This window comes from Phycomyces blakesleeanus (genome assembly GCF_001638985.1).
Source record: "Phycomyces blakesleeanus NRRL 1555(-) unplaced genomic scaffold PHYBLscaffold_1, whole genome shotgun sequence".
Classification (NCBI taxonomy): Eukaryota; Fungi; Mucoromycota; class Mucoromycetes; order Mucorales; family Phycomycetaceae; genus Phycomyces; species Phycomyces blakesleeanus.
In genome coordinates, this window is record NW_017265134.1 from 2,445,179 (window position 1) to 2,470,022 (window position 24,844).

The 24,844-nt window shown below is 37.0% G+C and overlaps 9 protein-coding genes across 9 annotated transcripts; 4 read left to right on the forward strand and 5 right to left on the reverse strand.

Annotated features, from left to right (window-relative positions):
- Positions 1–377: 377 nt before the first annotated feature.
- PHYBLDRAFT_62054 (hypothetical protein) lies at positions 378–2,675 on the reverse strand (the record flags this gene model as incomplete). The annotated part of the gene is made up of 10 exons (XM_018440893.1): positions 378–423; positions 851–884; positions 979–1,004; positions 1,519–1,635; positions 1,688–1,765; positions 1,875–1,991; positions 2,044–2,121; positions 2,231–2,347; positions 2,400–2,477; positions 2,587–2,675. 10 exons carry the CDS (start codon positions 2,673–2,675, stop codon positions 378–380), a joined length of 780 nt encoding a protein of 259 aa, XP_018299051.1.
- Positions 2,676–3,273: 598 nt separating this feature from the next.
- On the forward strand, positions 3,274–6,494 carry PHYBLDRAFT_62055 (hypothetical protein; the record flags this gene model as incomplete). Its single annotated transcript, XM_018440894.1, has 4 exons — positions 3,274–4,913; positions 5,483–5,543; positions 6,145–6,301; positions 6,409–6,494. The coding sequence occupies 4 exons, from the start codon at positions 3,274–3,276 to the stop codon at positions 6,492–6,494; spliced, it is 1,944 nt and encodes a 647-aa protein (XP_018299052.1).
- Positions 6,495–7,483: 989 nt separating this feature from the next.
- On the forward strand, positions 7,484–8,671 carry PHYBLDRAFT_76923 (hypothetical protein; the record flags this gene model as incomplete). The annotated part of the gene is made up of 4 exons (XM_018443202.1): positions 7,484–7,683; positions 7,895–8,326; positions 8,424–8,542; positions 8,602–8,671. The coding sequence occupies 4 exons, from the start codon at positions 7,484–7,486 to the stop codon at positions 8,634–8,636; spliced, it is 786 nt and encodes a 261-aa protein (XP_018299053.1). The 3' UTR covers positions 8,637–8,671.
- A 426-nt stretch (positions 8,672–9,097) lies between these two features.
- Positions 9,098–10,830, forward strand: PHYBLDRAFT_87709 (hypothetical protein; the record flags this gene model as incomplete). Its single annotated transcript, XM_018443672.1, has 6 exons — positions 9,098–9,414; positions 9,468–9,583; positions 9,640–9,687; positions 9,779–9,979; positions 10,044–10,185; positions 10,311–10,830. Coding segments are annotated over 6 exons (1,344 nt in total), but the record flags the coding sequence as incomplete, so codon positions are not given.
- Positions 10,831–11,428: 598 nt separating this feature from the next.
- On the reverse strand, positions 11,429–13,221 carry PHYBLDRAFT_161646 (hypothetical protein; the record flags this gene model as incomplete). Its single annotated transcript, XM_018434439.1, has 7 exons — positions 11,429–11,506; positions 11,576–11,704; positions 11,774–12,046; positions 12,123–12,574; positions 12,692–12,772; positions 12,879–13,021; positions 13,079–13,221. The coding sequence occupies 7 exons, from the start codon at positions 13,219–13,221 to the stop codon at positions 11,429–11,431; spliced, it is 1,299 nt and encodes a 432-aa protein (XP_018299055.1).
- A 1,125-nt stretch (positions 13,222–14,346) lies between these two features.
- Positions 14,347–15,378, reverse strand: PHYBLDRAFT_62058 (hypothetical protein; the record flags this gene model as incomplete). The annotated part of the gene is made up of 3 exons (XM_018440895.1): positions 14,347–14,492; positions 15,071–15,154; positions 15,201–15,378. The coding sequence occupies 3 exons, from the start codon at positions 15,376–15,378 to the stop codon at positions 14,347–14,349; spliced, it is 408 nt and encodes a 135-aa protein (XP_018299056.1).
- A 1,636-nt stretch (positions 15,379–17,014) lies between these two features.
- Positions 17,015–17,744, forward strand: PHYBLDRAFT_138562 (hypothetical protein; the record flags this gene model as incomplete). The annotated part of the gene is made up of 3 exons (XM_018430024.1): positions 17,015–17,175; positions 17,231–17,484; positions 17,692–17,744. 3 exons carry the CDS (start codon positions 17,015–17,017, stop codon positions 17,742–17,744), a joined length of 468 nt encoding a protein of 155 aa, XP_018299057.1.
- Positions 17,745–17,968: 224 nt separating this feature from the next.
- On the reverse strand, positions 17,969–19,884 carry PHYBLDRAFT_129547 (hypothetical protein). The gene is made up of 7 exons (XM_018429292.1): positions 19,617–19,884; positions 19,467–19,548; positions 19,054–19,357; positions 18,842–18,930; positions 18,654–18,773; positions 18,309–18,589; positions 17,969–18,218 (listed from the first exon to the last, which is right to left on the reverse strand). The coding sequence occupies exons 1-7, from the start codon at positions 19,853–19,855 to the stop codon at positions 18,125–18,127; spliced, it is 1,209 nt and encodes a 402-aa protein (XP_018299058.1). The 5' UTR covers positions 19,856–19,884; the 3' UTR covers positions 17,969–18,124.
- Positions 19,885–20,500: 616 nt separating this feature from the next.
- On the reverse strand, positions 20,501–24,778 carry PHYBLDRAFT_129552 (hypothetical protein). Its single transcript, XM_018429293.1, has 9 exons — positions 24,681–24,778; positions 24,492–24,620; positions 23,913–24,373; positions 23,688–23,839; positions 22,043–23,634; positions 21,891–21,977; positions 21,660–21,819; positions 20,791–21,602; positions 20,501–20,695 (listed from the first exon to the last, which is right to left on the reverse strand). The coding sequence occupies exons 1-8, from the start codon at positions 24,760–24,762 to the stop codon at positions 21,467–21,469; spliced, it is 2,799 nt and encodes a 932-aa protein (XP_018299059.1). The 5' UTR covers positions 24,763–24,778; the 3' UTR covers positions 20,501–20,695; positions 20,791–21,466.
- Between the last annotated feature and the right edge of the window lie 66 nt (positions 24,779–24,844).

Genomic DNA, 24,844 nt, shown 5'->3' on the forward strand with positions numbered 1-24,844 from the left:
TTATCAATAAATACCAGCTCTTTAAATTATATAAAAGACAAAAAAATTAAATTGATATAGTTTTTTTATTTAATTAAAAAAAAAAAAGACACTCACACATCAAAGTGCAATATTATATGTGAAATCCCATTATTTAATTTTTACTTGCCGACCTTTTTTTGCTACTTTACTTGTAGCACATAAAAAATAGACAGTTTAGTACATTTTTTTCTAAAGTACGATTCTATATCCGAAGTGGTAAAATTTCGCTTTTTTTATTATACGACATTAGGAGAAACAAAATATTGAAACACCGTCGCATTTTTTTTTGTGTACGAAAACTGCTAGCCTCACAAAAATGCCACGCTCCTAGGTGTTTTTAAATTACTAAAAACAGCTTAGACAGTTTGAGTTCCAAAAATGCCCTGCAGTCTGCCAGAAATACTTGACATTTGAAATTCAAATTAATTATTTTATTTTTTTATTTTATTTTATTTTTGCTTTTTTACGAGTTTTCAATTAGTCTTTGATTTTTTATTATTACTTTATAACAAGTAATTGACCCTCTTATTCCAATCATAATTTTATTTAAATATTATACTGCAATGCAATTGAGGTGTTTGTGATTGATTTTGGGTTAGTATCTCAATATTAGAAAAAATAGATACTGTGAGAGTGTTATTTATTAAAGAAAGTTAAAATAATATTCGAAATGTTTGGAACTGGCTTTAGTATAGTATCTCAACATTAGAAAGAGTATATACTGTGAGAGTGCTATTTATTAAAGAGGTAGAATAATATGTTTATATATATCAATCGATAAAGACTTTCTTTTTCTTACTATTCAATTTGCCTCTCTTAATATTTGTACCTCCGCTGTGTCACGTCTGGCGCACAAAATCTACCTACACACACACATAAATCCACCCACGCACAGATAAATCTACCCAGGTACGCAAATCTACCCAGGCACACATAAATTCACTCGGACACACACACATCTGTTTTGTGATGAATTTATAAACCTATATAAAGAATAAATCAATAAATAATTAGCATACTTTTTGGAAGTAGAATTCTCCACCTCCCCTCAAGCCTTATATAACTCTTCGCTATGAAAAGTCTAGCTACTATATATCACAATTAATGTGTAAAAATGAGTTGAGCAGTTTAATGAATGAATAGTAGACTTTAAATTCTCTGCAAATATTCGTATCATTTTACAACTACATTACTTAAAGGCAGAGACTAAGTTATGGGTTGATATTCCAACTTTTTAAAGATATAGAGAATAAGCCTATCAGTCGCTCCATACAAAAGCAAAAAAATTCAAGGTCCTATTAAGGAGGCTGGAGAATGCAATACTCTAAAGTAACTGATGACGTATATACTGTTTACGGAGAATTTTATGCGGTATAGAATGGTAGGCTACTGAATATAATGTGGGATTTGCACATTTCAACTACTAATTACTTCACTACTTCATCACAACATTAAATCTAACTATAGTGGTACCTTGCGAGGTGTTCTACTTTTTACTTTGTCAGCACGCGATTTTTCTTTGATGCATAAAATCTAGGGATCCGTATAAACACCACATTGGACTGCTTCAGGCGCAACCACAACATCTTTTCGCATTTGCGTTTGATGTCTAAGCTATAGGACAATGTGGGGTCACGGTTATACCGAGTGGTTATATTCTAAGTACTTGAGCGATATTGCATCAATCTTGTACGGTATGGAGTGGTGGCTCTCTGAATATAATCCGGATTTTGAAGTATTTTGGCTGCAATAACAGAGTTCAGAAAGAAGGTAGTTTTATCTATTCATTACTTTACCACAACATTAGATTTGGACATAATGGTAATTAACAAAAATTTTCTTTTTTTTCTTACTTTGTTAGAACGCGATTTTTCTTTGATACATAAAATCTAGGGATCCGTATAAACACCACATTGGACTGCTTCAGGCGCAACCACAACATCTTTTCGCATTTGCGTTTGATGTCTAAGCTATAGGACAATGTGGGGTCACGGTTATACCGAGTGGTTATATTCTAAGTACTTGAGCGATATTGCATCAATCTTGTACGGTATGGAGTGGTGGCTCTCTGAATATAATCCGGATTTTGAAGTATTTTGGCTGCAATAACAGAGTTCAGAAAGAAGGTAGTTTTATCTATTCATTACTTTACCACAACATTAGATTTGGACATAATGGTAATTAACAAAAATTTTCTTTTTTTTCTTACTTTGTTAGAACGCGATTTTTCTTTGATACATAAAATCTAGGGATCCGTATAAACACCACATTGGACTGCTTCAGGCGCAACCACAACATCTTTTCGCATTTGCGTTTGATGTCTAAGCTATAGGACAATGTGGGGTCACGGTTATACCGAGTGGTTATATTCTAAGTACTTGAGCGATATTGCATCAATCTTGTACGGTATGGAGTGGTGGCTCTCTGAATATAATCCGGATTTTGAAGTATTTTGGCTGCAATAACAGAGTTCAGAAAGAAGGTAGTCTTATCTATTCATTACTTTACCACAACATTAGATTTGGACATAATGGTAATTAACAAAAATTTTCTTTTTTTTTTTACTTTGTTAGAACGCGATTTTTCTTTGATACATAAAATCTAGGGATCCGTATAAACACCACATTGGACTGCTTCAGGCACAACCACAGCATATTTTTGCTTTTTCAAATGACATAACGACTACTAAAAAAAAAAAGAAGAATTCAAAATTGTTTCGTGTAAAAGAATGTAAAGATTGAATGCAAATTTAAAAAAAGCTCTCTATTATATAAATCCAAAATGCATAAAACTAAGTGAAACAGACTCAACAAATTAAGTAGTATGAATAACTCCATAGCTCAACTCCCCTTTCTAAATAAATTATATGAAGGAATATTGGCTTGTACTGTAAAGTTATGAGGAAATCCCTGGAATGGTCATGACACAGAGTAAAGGATCAATAGTCATACCATATTACATAACACTACAGCATAATACCGTATGTATTATTTTTTTGTCAGTAATTTTAATCAACTATATATAAGACGTGTATAATATTGCCCTTGTTAGATGTTACAATGTGGTTTGTAGTGTATTGAACTAAATAATAAATTGAAAAAAAAAGAAATTGTTTTCGGCTGGTAGTGCAAGTCTATCGCACGTGATAATTTCGATTTTTTTTTTCTGGTGTTTCTTTTAATGTCACTTTTTCAACTTTTCTTTAACTTTTCTTTTTCTCAACCTCTATCCATTTTTTCAACTTCAATCATTATGCTTCCCCCAATACCTCACGGAGTTAACCCCAACTTTAAAATAAGTGCGACAGAAGCCAAGCATCTCAAGCTATACAAAGCAATTGTTGGTATAACTGTATCAAAATGGACCTCAGCTTCGGATCTAGTTAAAAGTGCCCTAGACTCTAACTGCAACGATAAAACTTATGATAAATTTAAAGCTACGTTCAGCACTATCAGTGATCGCTTTGTCCAACAGCCTGATTTGATCCGCTTTTCTAAACGTCTTGTGAAGTACATGGACTTGAAAACCACCAGAGATAACTATAACGATACCTTTGCAGAACTTGCATTAGAAAAGAAGTTAGAAAAGGAAGAAGAAAGGCTTAGAAAAAGAATCAAAATCAAACAAACGCAAAGCCTCTGCAAAGAGCTCGATGCCGAAATTGATCATTCTTCAACGGCAGCTGAAGAAGATACAAGTGATATAGACAGCGGATCTAGTAGCATTTCTCCAAAGACGAAAGATAAAGCGACTTTCATACAGAAAACTATTTATGAAGATGCTGAGGAGCTCCATAATAGATACAAACAAAATGATGATTTGAGTCCTTGTGAAAGGAAACGCATGTGTGCTGGTCTCTCTGGAATTTTGGATACTGCGGATGACTCATACCATGGCCAGAAAGAACTATTTAATACTGATAAATGGGACTTTATAACGAAGCATTACAGTCAATTCACCAAGATGTTTTTAGACGTAAAACCTCATTCCAATCTGGATGTATTATATAAAACGTGGGATTCCGTTTATGGAACGCTTTCAAAGAATCACTCGTATTTCAAAGCTCGTCAAGCCTTTAATTATATATCAATCCAATCAGATATCGATGAGCATACCTTTAAACAGCTGCAAATAATCGACTTTTTTCTGGACACGTTGGACAGCAAGCAGTTTATTATAAATCCAAAAGACGCGACTAAAGTAACTGAAAAGGATTATGAATCACAAATTTGGATCCCTCTCTTTACAAGACTTTTTAATATCAAAAACAATAATATAAGAATAAAATCGGGAGAGTCAGTACCACCAGAATCGACAAAAAAGAAAGCCGAGCAATATGGAACTGACAAGAACATAATTGGATTTAAAATTGACTTCAGACTGGTATTCGACTATAAAGAATTAGAAATTGATTTAGCAAGTGCTGAAGTGTCAGTGTCATCTGCCAATGAAGCCAAAGAACGACATGACGAATCGAAGCTGGTGCGAGAAGCCATGATAAGCACAGAAGCTATACACCACATCTTGAAGAGCCAAGGATATGTGTACACTTGGGCAATTAAGATATGTGGATTGACTGCCACCTTCTCATCACTTATGTATGATGATGAACGCATGATTTATGTAAATGTTCATCAGTTCATTCTCTACTTTCCTACCTGTATCAGCGAGCTTGAAGATCTAAAAGACGATCTTGAAATGATGTTCAAGTTTAAAGAAGATGTTGAGAGAATCGGATACAAGATAGAAAAATCATTGAAGCGCAGTGAACGTAAAGGCCGTAATGTTTGCCCCTCACCGGAAAGAAAGCCTGCTCCTTGCTTATTCACATATTTTACCCCACCTAGGAATGAAGCACATCGTTCAATAATACCCATCAACAATAACACCCTGTAAAAGGCTTATAGCTTGTACACGTACTGAAATAGTTTAAATTTCAATGACAGAAAGAAATGCATCTGAGACGATAGGTTTGACGTTCGCTGGGCACCATTACTTGGAGTATGAAGTAAAACAAATAATGAAATTAAAGTAGAAAACGGAGTAACATAAAGCAAAGGCAATTACAGAGGACGGTATAAACCATTAAGAAGCTTAGTGAAGCTTAATAAAGTTGCTTTTTTACCTCATTAAACACTTGGTGTGGACAGACTAAAAGTTCAAAAAAAGGGCAAAAAAAGTGCAAAATTAATTAAAACTCTCGCCCGATAATATAACTTCAGTTTTTTCTCCTTTTTTTGTTCTTTTTTTTGAGCCTTTAGTCTGTCCACCCCAAATGTTTTTTTTGGTCATCTTATAAGCTCTCCTTGTTGATGGGCTTACCAAAGCATTTCACAGATTGAAAAAAAAAACTTTAAGGTTACTTAAATATAAGCTATTACATTCCTCATTCACTCTAGCCATCAGCGTCTCTTTTTCAAGGAACTTATTTCGCTTCAATTTAATCTTGATAACCGATCAGAATTGTTCAATTGGATCTAATTCTGGAGAATACAGAGAAAGATAAACGTATCGATATCCTCGTAAGTGAATATATTTACCTATATCAGTTGAGCTATGGATAAGGAAGCTATCCATTTTATCAAGAGTAGCCTTTAAAAAGCTCCTATAATGCCCTGTCACTGTTCCTGTGCTGTCAACATTCGTCTCACTCTCAAGCTTTTCTCTTTTTGATACGCTTTGGAACTCCCAAACTAACATCAATCAGACAAGGTTCATCCAATCCGAACACGACCTTATTTTTGGATCGACTGACATCATTGTCAAACAAGAATTTTTGTTTGGAACGACATCAAACTCAAAATCATTGATTTTTTCTTTCTACAATGACTGTATTCATTATCGTGTATTAAGCACTGAGGTTATTGAAAAATGGAATTCCCAAAAAAAAAAACGAATTAAGACTGAAGACTGAAGACTCATTAGTGTGTGGTGCTTGCGAAAACACCGCGCCAACGAATAAATGCTTATAATGGAATGCCAAGGCGAGTTCTCATATTTTCGGAGTCAAGCTGGTATCATCGGGGACTACAAAGAACATACTCGATGACTATAGGTCATTCACGCACGGTCCCTCATTGTTTCCAGCCTTCTATCTTATTTTTTTTTATTTTATTTTATCAGTCTTTCTCAGACTTCTTTAGTTGTAGCCTAAACCAACAAAGCTACTTACGATCGAACACACCGTTAGCCAAGACATTGTATCACCAAAACACGATTATCTATCGAGTTATCCGAGGCGTCAAAGGAGAAATTCACTCTATCTTTATTTATTTACCGGGTAAATCTCGCCCAGCTTTTGATACAGTTAAAGTAGAATATAAATTACATATAATACAAAGCTGAGTACTTGTTTTTATTTATTTATTTATTTCTTTATTTATGTAGCACATTTTCAGGTGCTTCTTTCTGTAGTTGCTATTAGGGAAAGTGTATTTTCCATACTGTTTGACCACTTGCGATCTATTATATAAGCTTTCCTTTCTTTTTCTTTTCTCTTCCTCCTCTTCTTTTTTTTTTTGTTCTTTACGTCATGGTAATACCAGATACTTTAGTCTGAAAATACCTCTTGTTTTAGATTCTTTGTTTTTTGAGGAAATAAAAGGAAAAATTCGTTCATAGTATAGAAATAGAAAGATAAACAACCACAAGAAAGAGCGTACTATTTATTTATTTTTGGTAACGGAATAACATTATTATATCCTACAGCTGTGAAGCAATAGTCGTCTGAGAATTAGAATATTCCACGCAGCAGGCTTTTCATACACAATATTAGCGTACGTTTAAAATACATTTCACACCAAAAGATGCCTTGTTATCTTCTTTGCTCAGCAATACCATTTTGTTTCATTGTTTTTTATTTAAAGAGATAGAAACCATAATTATTTTTAACATTACTATTATTACTCATGTACAGTAAATTATCAAGGAAGTATATCTTCTTTATATTTACTGTTTGCCATCACTGTAAGCAAATGCTAGGATTTAAAACACCGTTCTTACATCTTTCTTTTGACCAATAGAAATATAATATTTAACCATTAGTGTTACAATGGTTTTCATGTACATCTGGGGAGCGATATCCCTATTAGGAAGTTTTAGATACTCAAATTCATTAAAAAAAAAAAAAAAAAGCTCGATTGAAAAATAGAAAAATCTGCTGAAATTACAGTTGAAATTCAATAGTTTTACCAGACCAATAATAAAGTTTAGAAGATTTTGACTTAATATACTTTTGAGTCTTCTGTGGCCAAGCTTTTACAGAAACATAAGTATCAATGGGCCTAATTAGGATTAAAGCGCCCTAAACATAGTAAAACCTGTAGGAGATTAAAGAAGTTGTAAGGATTTCACCACGAGTTGTAAGTTTTTTTTTTACAGTGCCTGGCTGATGGTCGACGTTTTTGACCGGGTCGGTATTCTAAATTTTGTCATTTCCTACAGTGATATAAGAAAGATAGAAATGGACAATAAAGGCTCTTGGTATTTTAGCTCATCTCTTTACTTTCATCAACACTTATATCCATACTCTTCCCTTTACTTTCAGCTCACAACTATTGACAAGAAACCAAGATTTTCAGTCAGTAATTCTGTAGATGCCACACCACACACGATTCTGGTTGCGCTTATTGTGCTCTGTAGTCGTAGTACAATTAACTTTAGGTAATTCTATAGAATATTTTACCTTTTAATTTACTTTATTTTATTTTATTTTACAAATACATACAATTCATAACAAATAATAATAATAATAATAATATATTCGAGCCACATGCATAACAATTTTCTTTTCTCCCCCTCACCCCCTTAATTTTTTATTTACATTTATTTATTTATTTATTTATTTATTTTTGGTTAATGCAAAAGGCCACAGTATAGACAATAAGAGGCTTACCAGAGTCGAACCCCTTCAGAACATCAAACTTGACATTGCACCAAGATTGGACCATTTTTATCAAAAACGTCAACTTACACGAAATCAGGCACATGAGCCAACCGCACGATCAGTCGAGCATGACGATACATTACGCCTTACGATCGAGGCATACAATCAGACATTCCACCTCCATCTCGAACCCAATACAGATCTCTTTCACCCCAATGCCGTGACAGTTAATGAGCATGGTGTTACTGAACCATTAATACCAGAATCATTTCGCGTATACCGTGGCTATGCCATTGAGACCTATTACTCTGACAATCGCTGGAAGGCAGACCAAGCAGGTATCAAACGTGATGATTTTACTGCTCAGTATGATGTAGGCGTTCTTGGTTGGGCTCGCGTAATTGTTCGACACGATATAAAGTAAAATTGAATTGAATTAAATTAAATTATATAAAATGTATATAAAATATATATATGATAGTGATTCTTATTATGCTTTATGTGTTTATTTATTCAGGCACTCGCTCGATTATCCAATAGTCGAAGGTAGCTTTCGTGCCTATGGAGACTTGTATCATATCAAGGCCACTTCAAACTACAAGCTTGCCAAGCGTTTGGATGATGCGGAGTTGTCAAGTGAGGAGAATGTACACATGGTTGTCTATCGGGACTCTGATACGGTGTCTGTACCACAGCGGCGTTCACTTGCCAAGTCTTCTTGCGGATTTGATCATCTAGACCACAACCAATATCTAAACCAGCAATCCAAAAGAAATCAATTGCTCGATACGCACACAATTACACCAAGAAACAAGAACTTTCTGAATAGTTTGAATGATCCCTTTGGCTTATCATTTGAGTCATACAACCCTCCTTCTATTGCCAAGAGAGCAGCCACGGGATGCCCTACCACAAAGAAAGGTGCGTGTTTGTTTAATACTCCAAAAAAAAAATTAACGGGAAAACCAGCCTCCACGAATGAATTCCCCTCTTTTTTTTATTTCTTTTTTTTTACTCTACACATAATATCTCGCCTTCATTTATTAATATTTATCATTATCATTATTTATAATTACCATGGTCATTATCATTGGCAACACTAGTCAATTACATGGGTGTAGGTAAGAATCATACCATAGTTACCCGTCGGCCCTATATTACCGAATATGCGTCTGAATTATGTCCATCTGATTAATATTTATACAATTAGCTGCCGATTGTAGTTATACCAAGTATTACGAATCAACTGAAAAAGCTCGCACCCAGATTATCAATGACTGGAATAGCGCCTCTGCAATCTATGAAAGTAGCTTCAATATTGCCCTAGGAATAATAAACATCACAGTCATGAGCGAAGTCTGTCCAACTACCCCATCAACAGACACAGCATGGAACACAGGCTGTTCGGATTCTTATACTATCAGCAATCGTCTAAGTGACTTTAGTCGATGGAGAGGTACAATGAGTGAAGATGGTGCTGGTCTCTGGCATCTCATGACACAATGCGCGTAAGTAACTTATATATATATAGAAAGGCAAAGTCTAATAATATTGAAAATAGTACTGGTGTTGAAGTTGGTGTAGCTTGGCTCTCTCAGCTCTGCAACACAGAGGCAAATTCACAGACACAAAGTGGTGTACGACAATACGTTTCCGGCACCGGTGTATCTTCCATTAGTAGGTTTTTAAGATTTTAATCTGATTAAACTCGTGACACTTACCCTGTTATTCAGTTAGGGACGAATGGAAGGTTGTGGCTCATGAAATTGGTCATGGATTTGGTAAATATCTATATGTTCATCGGGATATTGTGCGTATTTTTAACAAACCTCCCACACATTGCTACTATCATTGCTATCATTCTACTATTAGGTGCAATTCACGACTGTACATCCGATACCTGTCCATGCAGTGGGTCTTCATGTTCATGCTGCCCACTTAGTGACACCCAATGCAGTGCAGGTGGAACATACATTATGAACCCGACAAGCAATGTATCTTCCAATGCATTCAGCCCGTGTTCAATTACTACCATATGTGACGCATTCCCTTCCTTAGGAACCTGTCTGGAAGGTAACATTTGTGTGTGGGTTGTGGATGTATAGAACATTTCTAAAACATTCATATGCAAATCTAGAACCAAATAGCAAAACCACACAAACTCTGCAGATGTGTGGAAACGGATTAATAGAAGACGGCGAGGAGTGTGACTCGGGTGGAACTGATACTGATTGTTGCAATGCGAAAACATGTACATTCAAAACCGGAGCTGTTTGCGAGTAAGGCTTTTTATTTATTTATTATTATTGATTTTTGGAAACGGTTTTCTTTCTTCTTTTTCTTCTTCAAGTCGTCGAGGACTATTTTCCATCGATTCCACCACATATACTAATAATGACTTTAGTGATTATAATGACCTCTGCTGCAATAAATGCCAGCTACGCCCAAGTACCTATTCTTGCAGACCAGCAAGTACTGAGTGTGATATCGAAGAGTATTGTACCGGAAACTCGTCCTCTTGTCCCACTGATTTATATTCTCCAAATGGAGCATCGTGTGGTAATGGCCTCCAATGTGCTTCTGGCCAGTGTACCTCCCGAGACACACAATGTAAATCGCGAGGTTCTTCGTTGAATGTCACTTCATCTTGCTCCTCAGCCAGCTCAGAATGTCAATTGTATTGTAATAATCCTGATGGATTGGGCTGCCTTGTATTCAATGGTCAATTTTTGGATGGCACCAGCTGTGGCTCTGGTGGGTACTGCAAGAGCGGCTCCTGTGATTTTGGAAGCACTAGCGACAAGGCCCTTTCTTGGTTGCGGGACCATAAGAACATTGCGATTCCAGTAGGCATTGTTATTGGCTTGCTGCTACTTTCTTGTATATCCCGCGTTCTTTGTGTAGGCTGCCGTAGACGACGAACCCGAAACTACAACAAGTCTGCCATGGAAGCCACCCAGACAGCATTTTCTCCACATTCTCAAGCTCCAAATTATTACGGCCCTCCACCAAATGGATATCCATTAGCTCCTGTAAACAATTGGGTGAACCCAGCAGCGTACAATGGAGCACATCCATCATATGCTCCCCCTCATTATGACCCATCATCACCACCGCCACCACCTTTTGTTGCAAATTCTTCTCCATATCCTGCGCCACCGCATCAGCCACCGCATACATCATCACCGCATACACCGCCACCACCACCTCATTCAACTCGACCTTCAAATTAGAATATAATCTGTGATACGGTTGGCTGTACTTACCTACTTACCTACCTACCTATTTACCTATCTACCTATATATATATCTCTCTTTTCTTATTGTAGATTATTAATCAGCTTTTTTTTCTTCAAAAAAGGAAATTTTGTATCAATTCAAAAAAGCCAAAAAAAAAACATAGACTTGCATTACTCATACACATGCCACAAAGACTGAGATAAATCATATATTCCCTTTATTGTTGATGTTTTCAAAGTTGAATTTATACAACAAAGTATACGATCACTACCATTAATTATATCACATCATTGAATCAAGTACTGTAGTCAGAGTCTTCATATCGTCCCGAATATTCCTTGCAAATCGAACCACCTTTTCCTATAGAGAAAAGGTTTATTTTAATATATTATTATTGTTATTGTTATTGTTATTGTTATTGTTATTTACCTTTGAGTCCAGTACTTCAATTGATTGAGTCAATGCATTGTATCGAACTGAAAACGGCCGCTTCATGTTGGCTGCAAATTCTCGAACCTTTTCTTGTGCATCTTTAAATGATTCTGCTACATAATATACCTATGATTTCGAATCACATGAATAAACGAATGAACGAATTGTTGTCATTATGCCTATTAGTGTACTTACAGGCTGGAATTCTGTGATGGGATAAGATTGTACTGCTGTCTTTGTAGGATCAAATGGCCGAATTTCTGGTTTTCCTGACAGACAGTATTCCAATTCTCCAAATGAACTCAGTAAACCAGCACCAAATGCACGAATCTCTCCGTCTTGTCGGCAAAGACCAAACTCTACTGTGAACCAAAAGATTGTAGCGAGTCGTGAAATATCTTCATCAGATGCACCAAGGGAAGCTAGACCGATCTCTTGAGAAAAGTCTGCAAAGTCAGGGTCTGCAAACTAAATATATATTATGCAGGATTGTTGTGAGTGAGTGAGTTTTATTTAAAGTATGTATATGGGGAGAGGGTCTTACCAATGGGACATGTCCAAGTAATTCGTGACAACAGTCTGGCTCAGGAGTGTACAGTGGCTTTGATGAATGGCGAATGTACTGGGTAGAGTAGAATACACGAAAAGCAAACGAGTTTAAAAAGTCCCGGCTGGAAAGTAGACCCATGACAGGTCGAATTGTAAAGCCAGTGCAGTCTTTGAGGAAACGAGATATCTGTTCAATCTGAGGAATTTTGTCTGGACCGTAGCCACAGTTCTGAATCAAAAGAGGGAAGACATAAAGATGTTCACGACAGGCGTGGGTGGGGTACATGGCCGTCAAATGCTTGTAAACCTTTCCCCAGGTCTCATTCTCCTCTGCAGTGTATTTGATTTCAGGAACGGCCATCCCGGTGCGATAAGTCTTGGCAATCTTTGTAATCTCGGCTCTACGAGCACGATAGACTGGGTCTTTTGCTCCCGGGTGGTCAGAGCCTATTTTTGTATTTTGATTATTTAGAAATTATAAAGAAAAGAAAAAAGTCCTTGGGAGTGGAAGGATGAAAGGAAAGGGAGCGTGGGAAAAATAATGGCGGATATCTTTGTACTCACTGAGTTCCTCTCCCATTTCCATCACTTTGTCGGCAAAAGAATCCAAATCTGACAGTTTGCGTGGGAACCAAGGGACGTTTCCTATTCGAAGAGAACGAGATAAGCAATGACACAAGGAATATTGTTGTTGTTGTTATTAATATTATTATGTCTGTTTATTTGATTGTTACAATTAATTATAACTTACCATTAGTGGACTCGGCTCCAATTACACGCACATCCTTTGTGTGTGCACGCAGCTTCTCGACAACTTCCTTTACCTTGATAGCATTGACACCATCAAGATCAATAAAGAAGTCATAGTCCCAATCCTTGGTCTGGCTTGGGCGGCTAAATACAAATGGTTTAAAAATGACATTATAATAAGTGATCATCTAATTTACTCACGACTCGATACGGGTGAGCGAGACGTTGGTAGCCTTGATAGCTGACAGGCAATCCTCCAAGGCACCCACTTTATCGGCAATGGAGAAGCAAAGGGTAGTCTTTTGGGAATTAATGCTGGTCTGAGTTTTGTTGCTAGTAAACATTCTTGAAAGAAAGAAAAAAAAAAGGCAATGGAGTGAAAAGAGCAAGGGTTATCTCTCATTAAAAAATATTCTTTTTATAGGTGGCGCTTGGTCCACCCCACAAAATTAAAGAGTGATTGATTGAGGGGTAAAATTGACAGAGTTTGAAATGTTTCCACGGTCACGTGTTTACTTTCCTTTTCATTAGCATAACCAGCTTCAGTTACAAGACAAGGCTAGATGGCTAAATGTTATATGAAGCATATGAAGGTTGGGTTTCTGATTCCAAATATTAATTTTGGCCTTACAGAAGATATGTGAGATAAATCATCTATTAAGAGTCTATGCTAATATTCTATTCAATAAGAAGCAATAAATGACTCTGTGAAGAGAAAAATAATTAAAATAAAATAAAAAACAAAAGAATATCAAGTAAATTCTATGTAAGCAAAGTACACTGTTCATAATATATATATATTCGGCTACTAGTTTAAGCACAACTATGTATAATTTATATTAGAAGATTCCGAAAATATCCCCGGATAATTTATATGAAAATAAAGGGTGTGTTTAATGGCCCATAAGCTGATGACCAGCATTCCATAGGCATACATAAATCGGTTACTGTTTATTTGTGCCAATACTGTCTTTGTTATGACAGTAACAGAACTTGGGGATCAAAAATATGATAGCTAGCTATGTGCCTAATACAATTATCTAGTTATACACATTTACCCAAAATACTGATATATTTTATTCTATGCATTCAATAATGGATCGAAAACCTTCCAGAATATAGGTACTCTTTATTTAAATAAGACAGTTATTAACTTTGAGGAAAACCAAGCGTACTTACAATATGGTCTCAGCTATCTCATATTACCCAACAAATATGTTTATATTGTGCATTGTGTACACTATTTAGTATATGGTATCTTGGGCTAAAAAGAGTAAAATGAATGACTGTGTGATTTGTGTCTCAATTCGTTTCATGTCCAAAATAACGTTGGAATAATAAAGACCAGTTTATTTTTATAAGTATAAACCACAGATCATATTTATGTCTTTGGTCTTATTCATCCCAAGAGATCATTTATTCACTTTACTGTATCTAGTAGTCTCAATTAGACCCAGACCCACAAAGTCTTAGAACAGCATAATCTGGCGTGTAAAATCAGCAGCCTTGGTCAGCTTATCTTTTGCATTTTGATGGGCATCACGCTCGTGCAACCATTCGTCATTATTGTATTCTACCTTTTTATGCTGTGAACAAGTGTAACACTCGATCAAAACTCAATAAGATAAAATCCTCAAATATCATTATTATTTGTAAAAACCAAAAGAAAAGGAATGCTTTAATATCAAAGTATTAATAAACTATCTACTTTTACTACTGAAGAATTAGAGCAAAAAGAAAAAAGACGGAAGTAACAAAGAATGCATAGGTCTCACATCCAAAGTAAATTTAATAGCAGACTTTCAATTCGTTCTTTATCTTATTAACACATTCCCAATGTCTGTTGTTCTTGTTTATTTGTTTTTTTATAACAATCAAGCTTTTATACCAACGCTTCATTTCATCAAAGTCCTTTGCTTATATTCTTGACGAGCACTCAACAATAAAAGAAATCATACTACATAAGCATTTACTAGCTCTTCATCATGTATGAATTCTTTCTCTTTCAAGGAGACAGTAACGTTTTAATAGCGAGTCCCTTTTTGCAAAGTGCTAACTCCGGAAATTATTCAAGTATAAAATGAAAGGATAATCTACTATTGTTTAGGTAAATACTATACGAGTAAAGTAAAGCAAAGTTAAAGAATATTCTTGTACTTATGATACCCTCCCATTACTTTGAGCACCAATTACACTTATTCTGCTCAAAGCCTGGTTGTCTCATAATCCCCCAGTTTATTCCACAGACCGTGTAATATGCTGCCTTACGATACATTACTTTTAGATACCTATGGTGATATATATATATATATATATATATAACCTATTTGAAGTTTTGCCGTGCGTAGTTCTCGGTAGATATAGTCACCTTGAATACTATTCATGGTAGTCTTGGAAATTGTAGTTAAACTTTGGGCTGTTTGGATAACGTAAAACTTGATTTTACACATGGTCTCAAAGCTGACATCAAGGTGATTTCGAACATTACTTTTAAGCATCATTAGTGAGCTATTTATTCGTTCTCTTTTCTGTGCTATTGATTTTTATAGAAACTAATTTCTTTGAATCTCCCACTCCGTGACTCAATTACTAATATTTTCCATTCATAAAAAGGGTAACCAAGTGCATCGATATATATTGTAGAGCCTCTTGACCAACTTTCTGTATAAACTTTCGGCTTTGGATATGCTCTTGAAAAACACACATATATACGGAAATCCCATATCATTCATAATCTAAACCCAGTTTGATTATCAAAAGGCTGAAGAAAATAGGACAATGCCGATTGATTCAAAACGTTCGTTTAAAGTTTGTTTGTTAAAGACATTTTCGACTTCACTTTCCTGAAAACTCAGAAATATTGCATTTCATATCCAGTATCAGATCTACTTTTCGTACAACTGCACTTTGGGAATACACATCGTTTTATAAGCATTTCAGAGGTTCGCTGGCTTGGTATCTTTATAGCATCGCATAACAAGAGATATACTGAAAGAATATGATTTCAGGATCCTAAGATTGGTTTGATCCCGTTTCTCATTTCTGATAGGCAACTTGTGAATTCTTAAAGTTTATGATTGTAAGAGGTAATTAATTTCACCAATGGAGATAGTACCTGTCTAGGTAACCAGACTTGAGGAAATAAAGAAATGAGTTGAACTTGAGAAAGATGATATTTATTGAATGAATAATTTTTGATATTTATACCAACAATGCTCTGTCAGTTGGATCGAGAAGAGCAACATAGGACAAAGATATACATTCACATCTATCCAAAAGTCTAATGTATTTCTTCCATTCAATAACGGATGAAATATTTCCCATCTTATTGTTACACATTTGTCTTTTTTTTTTAAAAAAAAATGTTCACTGTGAACAAGTCAGACATATTCATATTACATTCTCAACCATCTCACCTTGTTCATTAATTACATATTGTCCGTTGTGTACAGTAAATGTCACCCTCGGCCAAAAAGAAAAAGAAAAAAAAAGAGAGCAAAATGAATGACTGTGATTTGTGTTTCAATTTGTTTCATGTCCAAAATGATATTGGAATAGTAATAAATTAGTAGTGGCGATAATAATAGTAGTAGTAGTAAAAGTAATAGTAATAAAGTCCAGTTCTTATGAGTATAAACCATAAATTATATTTAAAACTGTTAGATTCATTCATTCCAAGAAATTATTTACCCAATTGTCTATATCTAGTAGTCTCCGTTAGAGCCAAACTTACAAAGACTTCAAACAATATATATTTTTGTTGGTCTGTAAAATCAGCAGCCTTGGTCAGCTTATCTTCTACCTTTTGATGGACATAATGCTCGTGCAACCATGCGTCATCATTGTATTCTACCTTTTTGTACTGTGAACAAGTGTAACACGCAACCAAAGCTCAATAAGATAAAATCTTCAAATTTTATTATTATTTATGAAAAAAGAAACAAGAAACAAGAAACAAGCTCAGTGTTGGTTGATGAGCGGAGAAAAAGAAAAAAGGCACAAGAGAACGAAATACCCAATAACAAATCCCTCGAAGGCCTTCGTCATTTCGATCATGTGAGCGGGCCATCAAATGCTGCAACAGAATAAGACCATTGACGCCTTTTTTGGCTTCTCTGTTCTCTTTCTGTTCTCACCATGAAGCTGTCTATTCTCGTTATCGCCACATTTGCCTCCATCGCAAGCGCTTCCTTCTTGCCATTCTTCCATAACCAGCAGGAACAAACCTATGACCCCACCTCAACTGATTTAATCAAACCCTGTGGCAACGATCAAGACTTATTGATGCAAGTTATCCTGTGGAATCCACTTTTAGGGGATCTCGGTCTAATGGAATCTTTATTGTCATTGTAGAATTGATGACATAACCCTGACTCCCAAGATTCCTGTAAAGGGACAAAACTTGACAATCGATTTTACAGGCTACCTCAAGAAAGAGGTTACCGAAGGCACAACTGTATCCATCCTGGTCAAGTATGGCGTAGTTCAGTTGATTCGCAAAAAGTTCGATTTCTGCAGTGAGGTTGCCCCTGAAGTTCAAGAAGAGTGTCCTATCCCTGCAGGACCTCTTACTTTCCACAAGGATGTCGCGTTGCCAAAGGAGATCCGTAAGTTGATAATTTCATGTTTCATTGATGCTATACTTTTTGTTTTCTTCTCTTTATTAACCTTTTGTTTTTTTTTCTGTTACCATTGTATAGCTGGTGTAAGTTGAATTGCATAAATCGCTCAAGCAAGTGTATTGAGTGACTGTATTTACTGACTTATTTTTTTATAGGGCAAATACGTTGTCAATGCTGTTATTACATCTGCAGAAGGCGAGGTAGTGACCTGTTTAATCGGTCAAACCTCTTTCCCCCGTAAATGATTCAACATTCCAAATATGGATATGGTCCTTTAAAGTGACTCAGATGTGAAGCGAACACACAATCTACTGTTATAATCACAATGAGTTCATATACTATTTGTGCGGCCAATGTACCAATAAATAAATACAATAAATAAATACAATAAATACAATAAAAAAAAAGACACCCCCTTTCTCTTTAAGTACATAGCTCTATTTCTCACTATATCTATCTATCTCTCTTTGGTTTCACTTTTATATATAAAGTGTAAAAATGTTTATATAAGCACAATAATAAGAAGAAAGATAAGAAATAAAAAATAAATAAAAAAAAACTGTATGAAATGTCAATTGGTTTAATGCAAGACACTGGTTGTATAAAAACAAAAACAACGGTTCCTTTATGGTTGGTTATTGTTGGTCTGTTTGGGATGGTGTGAATACAGGAGGTCACACAGCTGCTGCTTTCCGTGCTGGGGGTTTTGGAAGTCGATACTATATTCAAATAAAAAGGTCAACCCTTATACAAAATAAGGTGCTTTGTGTATCCCGAAAACAGGAATTATATAGAAGAAATATACTTACATGTTATTTGCCTTGAATTCGTACTGACCATTCACCAATTCGAAAAACACTGGTTGGAATGGCTTTCCATGCTCTTCACGATACTTTGCTTCCTCTCTTTGACGATCCTCAATAGCCAACTTCTCGGTTGTGGCCTGGTCCATATCATTGTTCTTTATTGCTGCAGTTAACTTGGACCACAATCGTCTGGACTCATTTTCGGCTTGAATTGATTCCGGTGCAACCGTTTTTTGTCGTATAGGGGCGGTACTGACATCAAACAAGCTAGTCTTGGTACTTGACTAGACCATTTAACACCGTCTTAGAACCCTTCACATTATCCAATAAAGTTCTTTTCTCAATTACCTTGACAGACTTGATAAATATCTCATTTGACCATTGGCCGGATATCTCATATAAAACCTCTCCTGTAGATTCCTTCTTAATCTTTCCTACCAATACATTATACTGCCCAGAAAAGAATCCCTAACCAATACAAAAAAAATATCCATGTTCTTTTTTTTAACATCCATCAACACTCTTTCAAATATTACCTTTGTCTTAAAGTCGACCTCACATGTTAAGTCGCTTGTACGGCAGCGTAGCACACAATTATCGCCCAATTCCAAAACCATTTTACCGACTAAATCGCAAACCCCAATGTCCGTTGAGTATGAACATTTCATCCGTGGAAGTTGGTTCCCTTGTTTATCCACAATTCTATCTAATATATGTATTGATATCTATATCTATATATCATACTTACACAGAATACCACGGGCATACATGTTTGGCATTGTAAAGTCGTAGCGCTCGTTGTGAAAATGTGAAAACTCAATGTAAGAGTCTCCCTCTGTCAGACTGACAACACTATTACCAAGAAACCTGGACTTCGGTCGAACATTGCCCTGAATCCGAATTCCATTTTCGGGACTTCCATAGTAGTAGGCTGAGATAGGCGGATGGTGCGACACTTGTTCGGCGACGTAAAATGCATCGGTCCCATTCCCATATTTCCATTGACACTCAAATATCTCACCAAGAACTGGATTGTAAGGTTTTTTGACACCCTACCAAACGATGTGTCAGCTAGACTGCATAGGGGGGGAGGTGGGGAGGAATTGTGGCTAAGGTGTATGATTATATTTCTTGTTTTTGTTTTTTGTTTTTTGTTTTTACTTTGGGTTTAACATGCCATCCAGAGAGGAAGTAGCGTAAGACACCAATGAAACGCTTTTGTTGGTCAGTTTCCTTAGACGCCCTGTTCATCAAACGTCGTCAGCTGAGAGATATAGGCATGCGTATTCAAATATGTTATTGTTCACTTGCATTAATAAGAAGTCTGGGTGGCTCATGTAATCTGTAATCTTCTCTAACAAGCTGCGTGGCTCAAGCACAAACGTTGGGAAAGTGACCCGGTGCAGGTCCATGCCTTTACGCAATTGACTTATGATACCCATGATAATACTACGCGAGCTGTCTTCTAGCACTTCTGTGCTGTCAGGATCGCTATCATTATTTCCAGAAGAAGCGGGGGTATCCTTGACAATAGAACGAAGTATTGACATGATAGCAAAAAATAAAACAAAAATTGAAATAGAAGGTAGAAAAAGAAGAGACGTTTGAAAGAACCTTTTAGATATGGAAATATATATAGGCCGAACAAGGGCGCTAGGACTGAAATAGCAATCATATTTTATTTTTATTTTTGCATATCCGGTATACTCAAATGGCCTTGCCTATTCAAAACACCGAACCTGTCTCTTGGTCTCGCTGGCTCAGCACCCATGCCGGCCCACAAACTAAGACTATCAACTGGCTTATAGATACAATAGAACCACAGCAATTAATAGGTAAATTCAAGCCAAATTAACCAAGACCAATAAAAAAAATGCAGGTCAAGTCAAGATAAAGGATAATGGTCAGTTAAAATAAAATACATAAAATTAAATACAGCATGTATATATATAAATACATATTGAAAAAAAAATTAAAATAAAAAGATCGCCTACAAAAAAAAATAAAAAAAATCAAAGTCACGTGCTAACGGCGGTGCAGCACCTCCCCCCGGGGCTTGCTGTTGGCCATAGAGAACCCTGTGCTTGTACCCTCTCATCGTTCCTTCTTTCACATCGACAAGGTAGACCCTCAGCCTAAAAATACACCATCCATCCATTTATCTATCCATCGATCTGACATGTCTCATTTACTTTAGCATGGTTGCATTGAACTTGCCTGCTGACATTTTGGCCAGCGCCGAAAGCTCTCCCAAGCTCTTCAACAAGTGGTCCTACGAGGAAATCGAGGTCAAAGACATCTCTCTCCAGGATTACATTTCCGTCCGCCAGCATGTCTACCTCCCCCATACTGCTGGTCGCTTTGCCGCCAAGCGTTTCCGCAAGGCTCAGGTAAGACCATATATAAAGCAGACCAAAAAAAATGAAAACCAAATCTAATGGTATGAATACTTATTCTATATCTTTTTTAATAATGTTTTTTTTAGTGCCCCATCGTTGAGCGTTTGACCAACTCGCTCATGATGCACGGTCGCAACAACGGTAAGAAGTTGTTGGCTGCCCGCATTGTCCAGCACGCTTTCGAGATCGTTCACTTGTTGACCGACCAGAACCCCATCCAAATCCTCGTCGATGCTATTATCAACACCGGTCCCCGTGAAGATTCCACCCGTATTGGTTCCCAGGGTACTGTCCGTCGTCAGGCCGTCGATGTCTCCCCCCTCCGTCGCGTCAACCAGTCTATCTCCTTGTTGACCACCGGTACCCGTGAGGCTGCTTTCCGCAACGTCAAGACCATTGCTGAATGTCTCGCTGATGAGTTGATCAACGCCGCCAAGGGTTCCTCCAACTCCTATGCCATCAAGAAGAAGGACGAGCTCGAGCGTGTTGCCAAGTCTAACCGTTAAAATTGCATATAAAAAAGCGAAACCAGGCAAAAATCAACCTGTCGAATTTCTTGTTGAGAATAATAAACAAAAAAATGAAAAAGAATATGTGCAAGTGTTTTAGAGCAGCAGTGATATCTATATTTTGTGTGGGTGTATATGTTTTTTTTTCTTTGAAAGTGTATTTACACAGATGTATGAATATTTTGTAAACATCCTATATAAATGTAATTGTATATATATTTATAGAAAATGTGAGCGTAGGTAGGTTTCTGGTCTATTGGTTATCCTCCTGGGCGTAGTAAAGTTTTGTGGCCTCGATTTGCTTCTCGATACTGGCCAGATTGGGTACTTTTAGATATTTTTGGTGATAGGCCACCACTTCTTCAAGCGATAGGTGTGGGAGGAGATTTCTAGAGAAAAACTAAGTCTTTGGTGTTCCATATGTTTTAACGTCCAAGGAAACTTACTTGCGAGGAGCCACCTTTAAACAATGCTCAGCATCCATATGCAAATCAAGCACACTGTCGTAATGAGCACCTGGACTAAAGGCAATTCTGAGGGAATATTCCTTTTTCCCATCACTCAATTGATTGCGTTCATAAAGCTCAAATGTAATCTGAGTCAAGACTAAAAGTAATAATGATAGTAATAAATCATACTAATTAGAAATACTCACCATTATAATCTCTTTTACTTACAATCAAGTTCAGGAAGTCTGTTTCTTGGTCCCTTGGTAGGTACTCCCGATAGATAGACGAGATTAAGAAGAGCATGGACATGTGATTCTGTTAAAGATCCAAATTAGACAATGCCAATAAAAAAAAGGAAAGTAAAGCTATTTAAAACAAACCTTTGGTAAAGTACATCCGGGTCTTTGGATTATCTGCTCTCTTCATGTCAGCCAAGTTGCGAAGAATAGACTTGAGAAGAGGCAAACTGATCAACATCCCAATGTTCATCTTTTCAGTATCCGTGATACCAAACTCTGCAGGTGCAATAAAGTCAAACATCAGGCGGACGTTCTTATAAAGGTCTCTAAGGTCGTTATTTCCGCAGCAAGGTGTGGTATTGTCGCCAGACAACCGTCTTGAATTACGGTCATCGGGAACTGTTCCGTCTGCACTAAAGATTGCCTGGAGGAATGGCCTGTTGTGGAGAGCATCATACTTGAGCATGTCGTACATTTCTGGAATCCATGAAGGATCAATCACACGTTCCGCATCAGCACGTCGTCTCACTTCGGGATCATCGCTATCATCACCACTAACATTATTGCAAAAGTATCTAAACATCTTCTCCCAACGTTCCTTGAACAATGTAGGCGATTCAAAGCAACACCAACGACGCTGAAGCTCATCGACATTCTTAGTTGACCAATTTTCATTCATTACACGTTGCATGCGTGCCATGATGCGAGAAATTTCTTGCAATACAAGATGAGGTTGAGGAAGATCTTTTGGCCAGCCCATCTGTGCCAATTGCAGTTCAGGAATGATGTGCCCGGGTCGCAAAAGTTCCTTGAGCTGTTTCTTAACTGCATCTCCAGGTTCTTTAGAGGCATTACTGTCGTCAAGCAAGAATTTACTTTCGGTGATGATCCCTTCAATTGAATCGGGTTGGCCTAGGAACCAGCGTGCAAACACATCTGCTGTAGCACGGCAGCGGCGCTCGGAACTACTGTAGATCTTGACGTTGTCCATTACATTTCTGTTCAGGATGTTCATATCTTTACGAAGGTTTTCTCCCAAATCACGAGCCTGGTGAAGGCCGGCATGGGTGAACTCTCCTCCCCATTTGACATTAACTTGTAGCTTCTTGAGTTCGCCAGTTGTCTTGTCAAACTGGGGCTTCAGCTGGACCTTTGTGCCAGGCAATTCTCGTTTCTTTTCGAGGATTTCTTTGAGGGTACGTAGCTTTGTAGAGTCTTCAAGATTCTTTTCAAGACATTCCTCGACTGCACTCGAAACAAGGCCAAGTTGGTGCTTCTGGCGGAATACAACTTCCTGCTTAGATCCGTCCAATAGATCGATAAAAGGCTGTGACATGACTGAGATTTTGACTTTCTCTTTAGGAGTACGGTCACCATGACGGAATACACCGACAAATCCCTTCAGGCGCCACGAATTTTCAGGTGCAATCTCTGGTGGGATTGTATCGACTAGCATCGAAGGACGACGCTGAACCGATCGATAAAAGTCCTCACTCAACAAACGTGCACATTGGTCGTAGTAATGATCATTTCCCTTGACAAAGCTCCAGCCATTAACGTCAATAACATATGACTTTCCCTGTACACGCAAAAGATCCAGTCCGCATACGGATTGGCCGAAAGCCTTTGATACTTTACGAGCAATATCTGTCTCTTCTTGTGTAAGCTCTGCACAATAGCGTATCTCTTTCCCATCTGTGTTGCGTTTTACTAGTCCATCCACGGTAGGAGATCTAAAAGAAAATCTATATAAGTACTGGCTTATCCTGCCGATAAGGAGACTCACTTTCTTGTTTCAGCATGTACAAATGTAGGTCCAACTGTGTACAGTTTAATGTCTTCACAGTTTTCAGTCTCCATCAATTTTTCATAAATCCAAGAGCCTTCCGTGGATGCCAGATTCAATGAGGAATCGAATTCGCTAGACTTGTTTCCGATCTAATTCGTGTATATATATAGACATATGAATTATTTAGTCTATCACATGCTTATTAGGAAACCAGTAGCTTACCTTGCGGAACAGACGGCGACCTCCTCCACCTTTGTCTTTAGAGTAATATATGTTGATATTGTGGTTTTCTCCATCGATAGGTTTCTCAATGAAAGTTTTCAAGAGCTTCTTTCCGTCTGCCTCGATACCGTCTTCAGTAATCTTGACTCCGGTGCTGTTATTAGTGTATTTAGCAAGTACACGTTCCATATCCATTCCCGTGAATTCCTTAAATTCAGCAGCAGCGTCTTTATCGACCCGTGCACCTCCATCGCGAGATACAACTAGTCTTGGAGGTGTTGGTACACCAATGGCGTCCAAAACAGATAAAACCACTCGTCGATCCCACAATAAGCTTTGCATTGCCACATTATTGACTACAAAGGGGTGTCTCAAGTTTGTGTACTTGACAGCCTTCTCGAGAGGAAAATCCCCGGAAAAGAAGCAAATGAGAAAGTCACATCCAGGCCAGTTTTCGACATCTGGAACATATTTTTTTGAGCTTAATAACGTCCGTGTTCAAGCAAAAGAAAAGCAGAAATTGCATGTACTTGCTATCTGCCTATATCTCGTGTGTTATATATATATACAACTTTATACCTTCATCGAGAATCGTCTTGTCTCCAAAAATCACAATTTCGAAATTTCCATGGGCAAGTAATCGGTTAAGGATGTAGCGCATGGGTTTTGATCTTGCTTTGCGATCCATAGCACACACACCCACGACATCTACATAGTTGCACATCAATCATTAGATTGATCACATTTTATAGGTCCGTTACTGCTTACATTTTCCGCGTGCTGACATTGGTGAGAAAGTATGTGGTGGTGGTGGATTGGGGTTTGTAAAGATAGATGAATTATTCGACATGGTGTCGATGAGTTTGTGCAGGACAAAGAACAGAAAGGGGATAATTGAATTTTGACATATATATATATAAAAAAGCTATAAG

Coding starts and splice junctions, on each gene's coding strand:
- PHYBLDRAFT_129547 (XM_018429292.1), bottom strand. CDS start 19,855: ATGTCAATACTTCGTTCTATTGTCAAGGATACCCCCGCTTCTTCTGGA. Junction 19,549..19,616: donor CACCCAGACTTCTTATTAAT/GCAAGTGAACAA, acceptor TTTGATGAACAG/GGCGTCTAAGGAAACTGACC. Junction 18,774..18,841: donor AGGTCGACTTTAAGACAAAG/GTAATATTTGAA, acceptor TGTATTGGTTAG/GGATTCTTTTCTGGGCAGTA.
- PHYBLDRAFT_129552 (XM_018429293.1), bottom strand. CDS start 24,762: ATGTCGAATAATTCATCTATCTTTACAAACCCCAATCCACCACCACCA. Junction 23,840..23,912: donor GTCGCCGTCTGTTCCGCAAG/GTAAGCTACTGG, acceptor TACACGAATTAG/ATCGGAAACAAGTCTAGCGA. Junction 21,603..21,659: donor TTAAAGGTGGCTCCTCGCAA/GTAAGTTTCCTT, acceptor GTTTTTCTCTAG/AAATCTCCTCCCACACCTAT.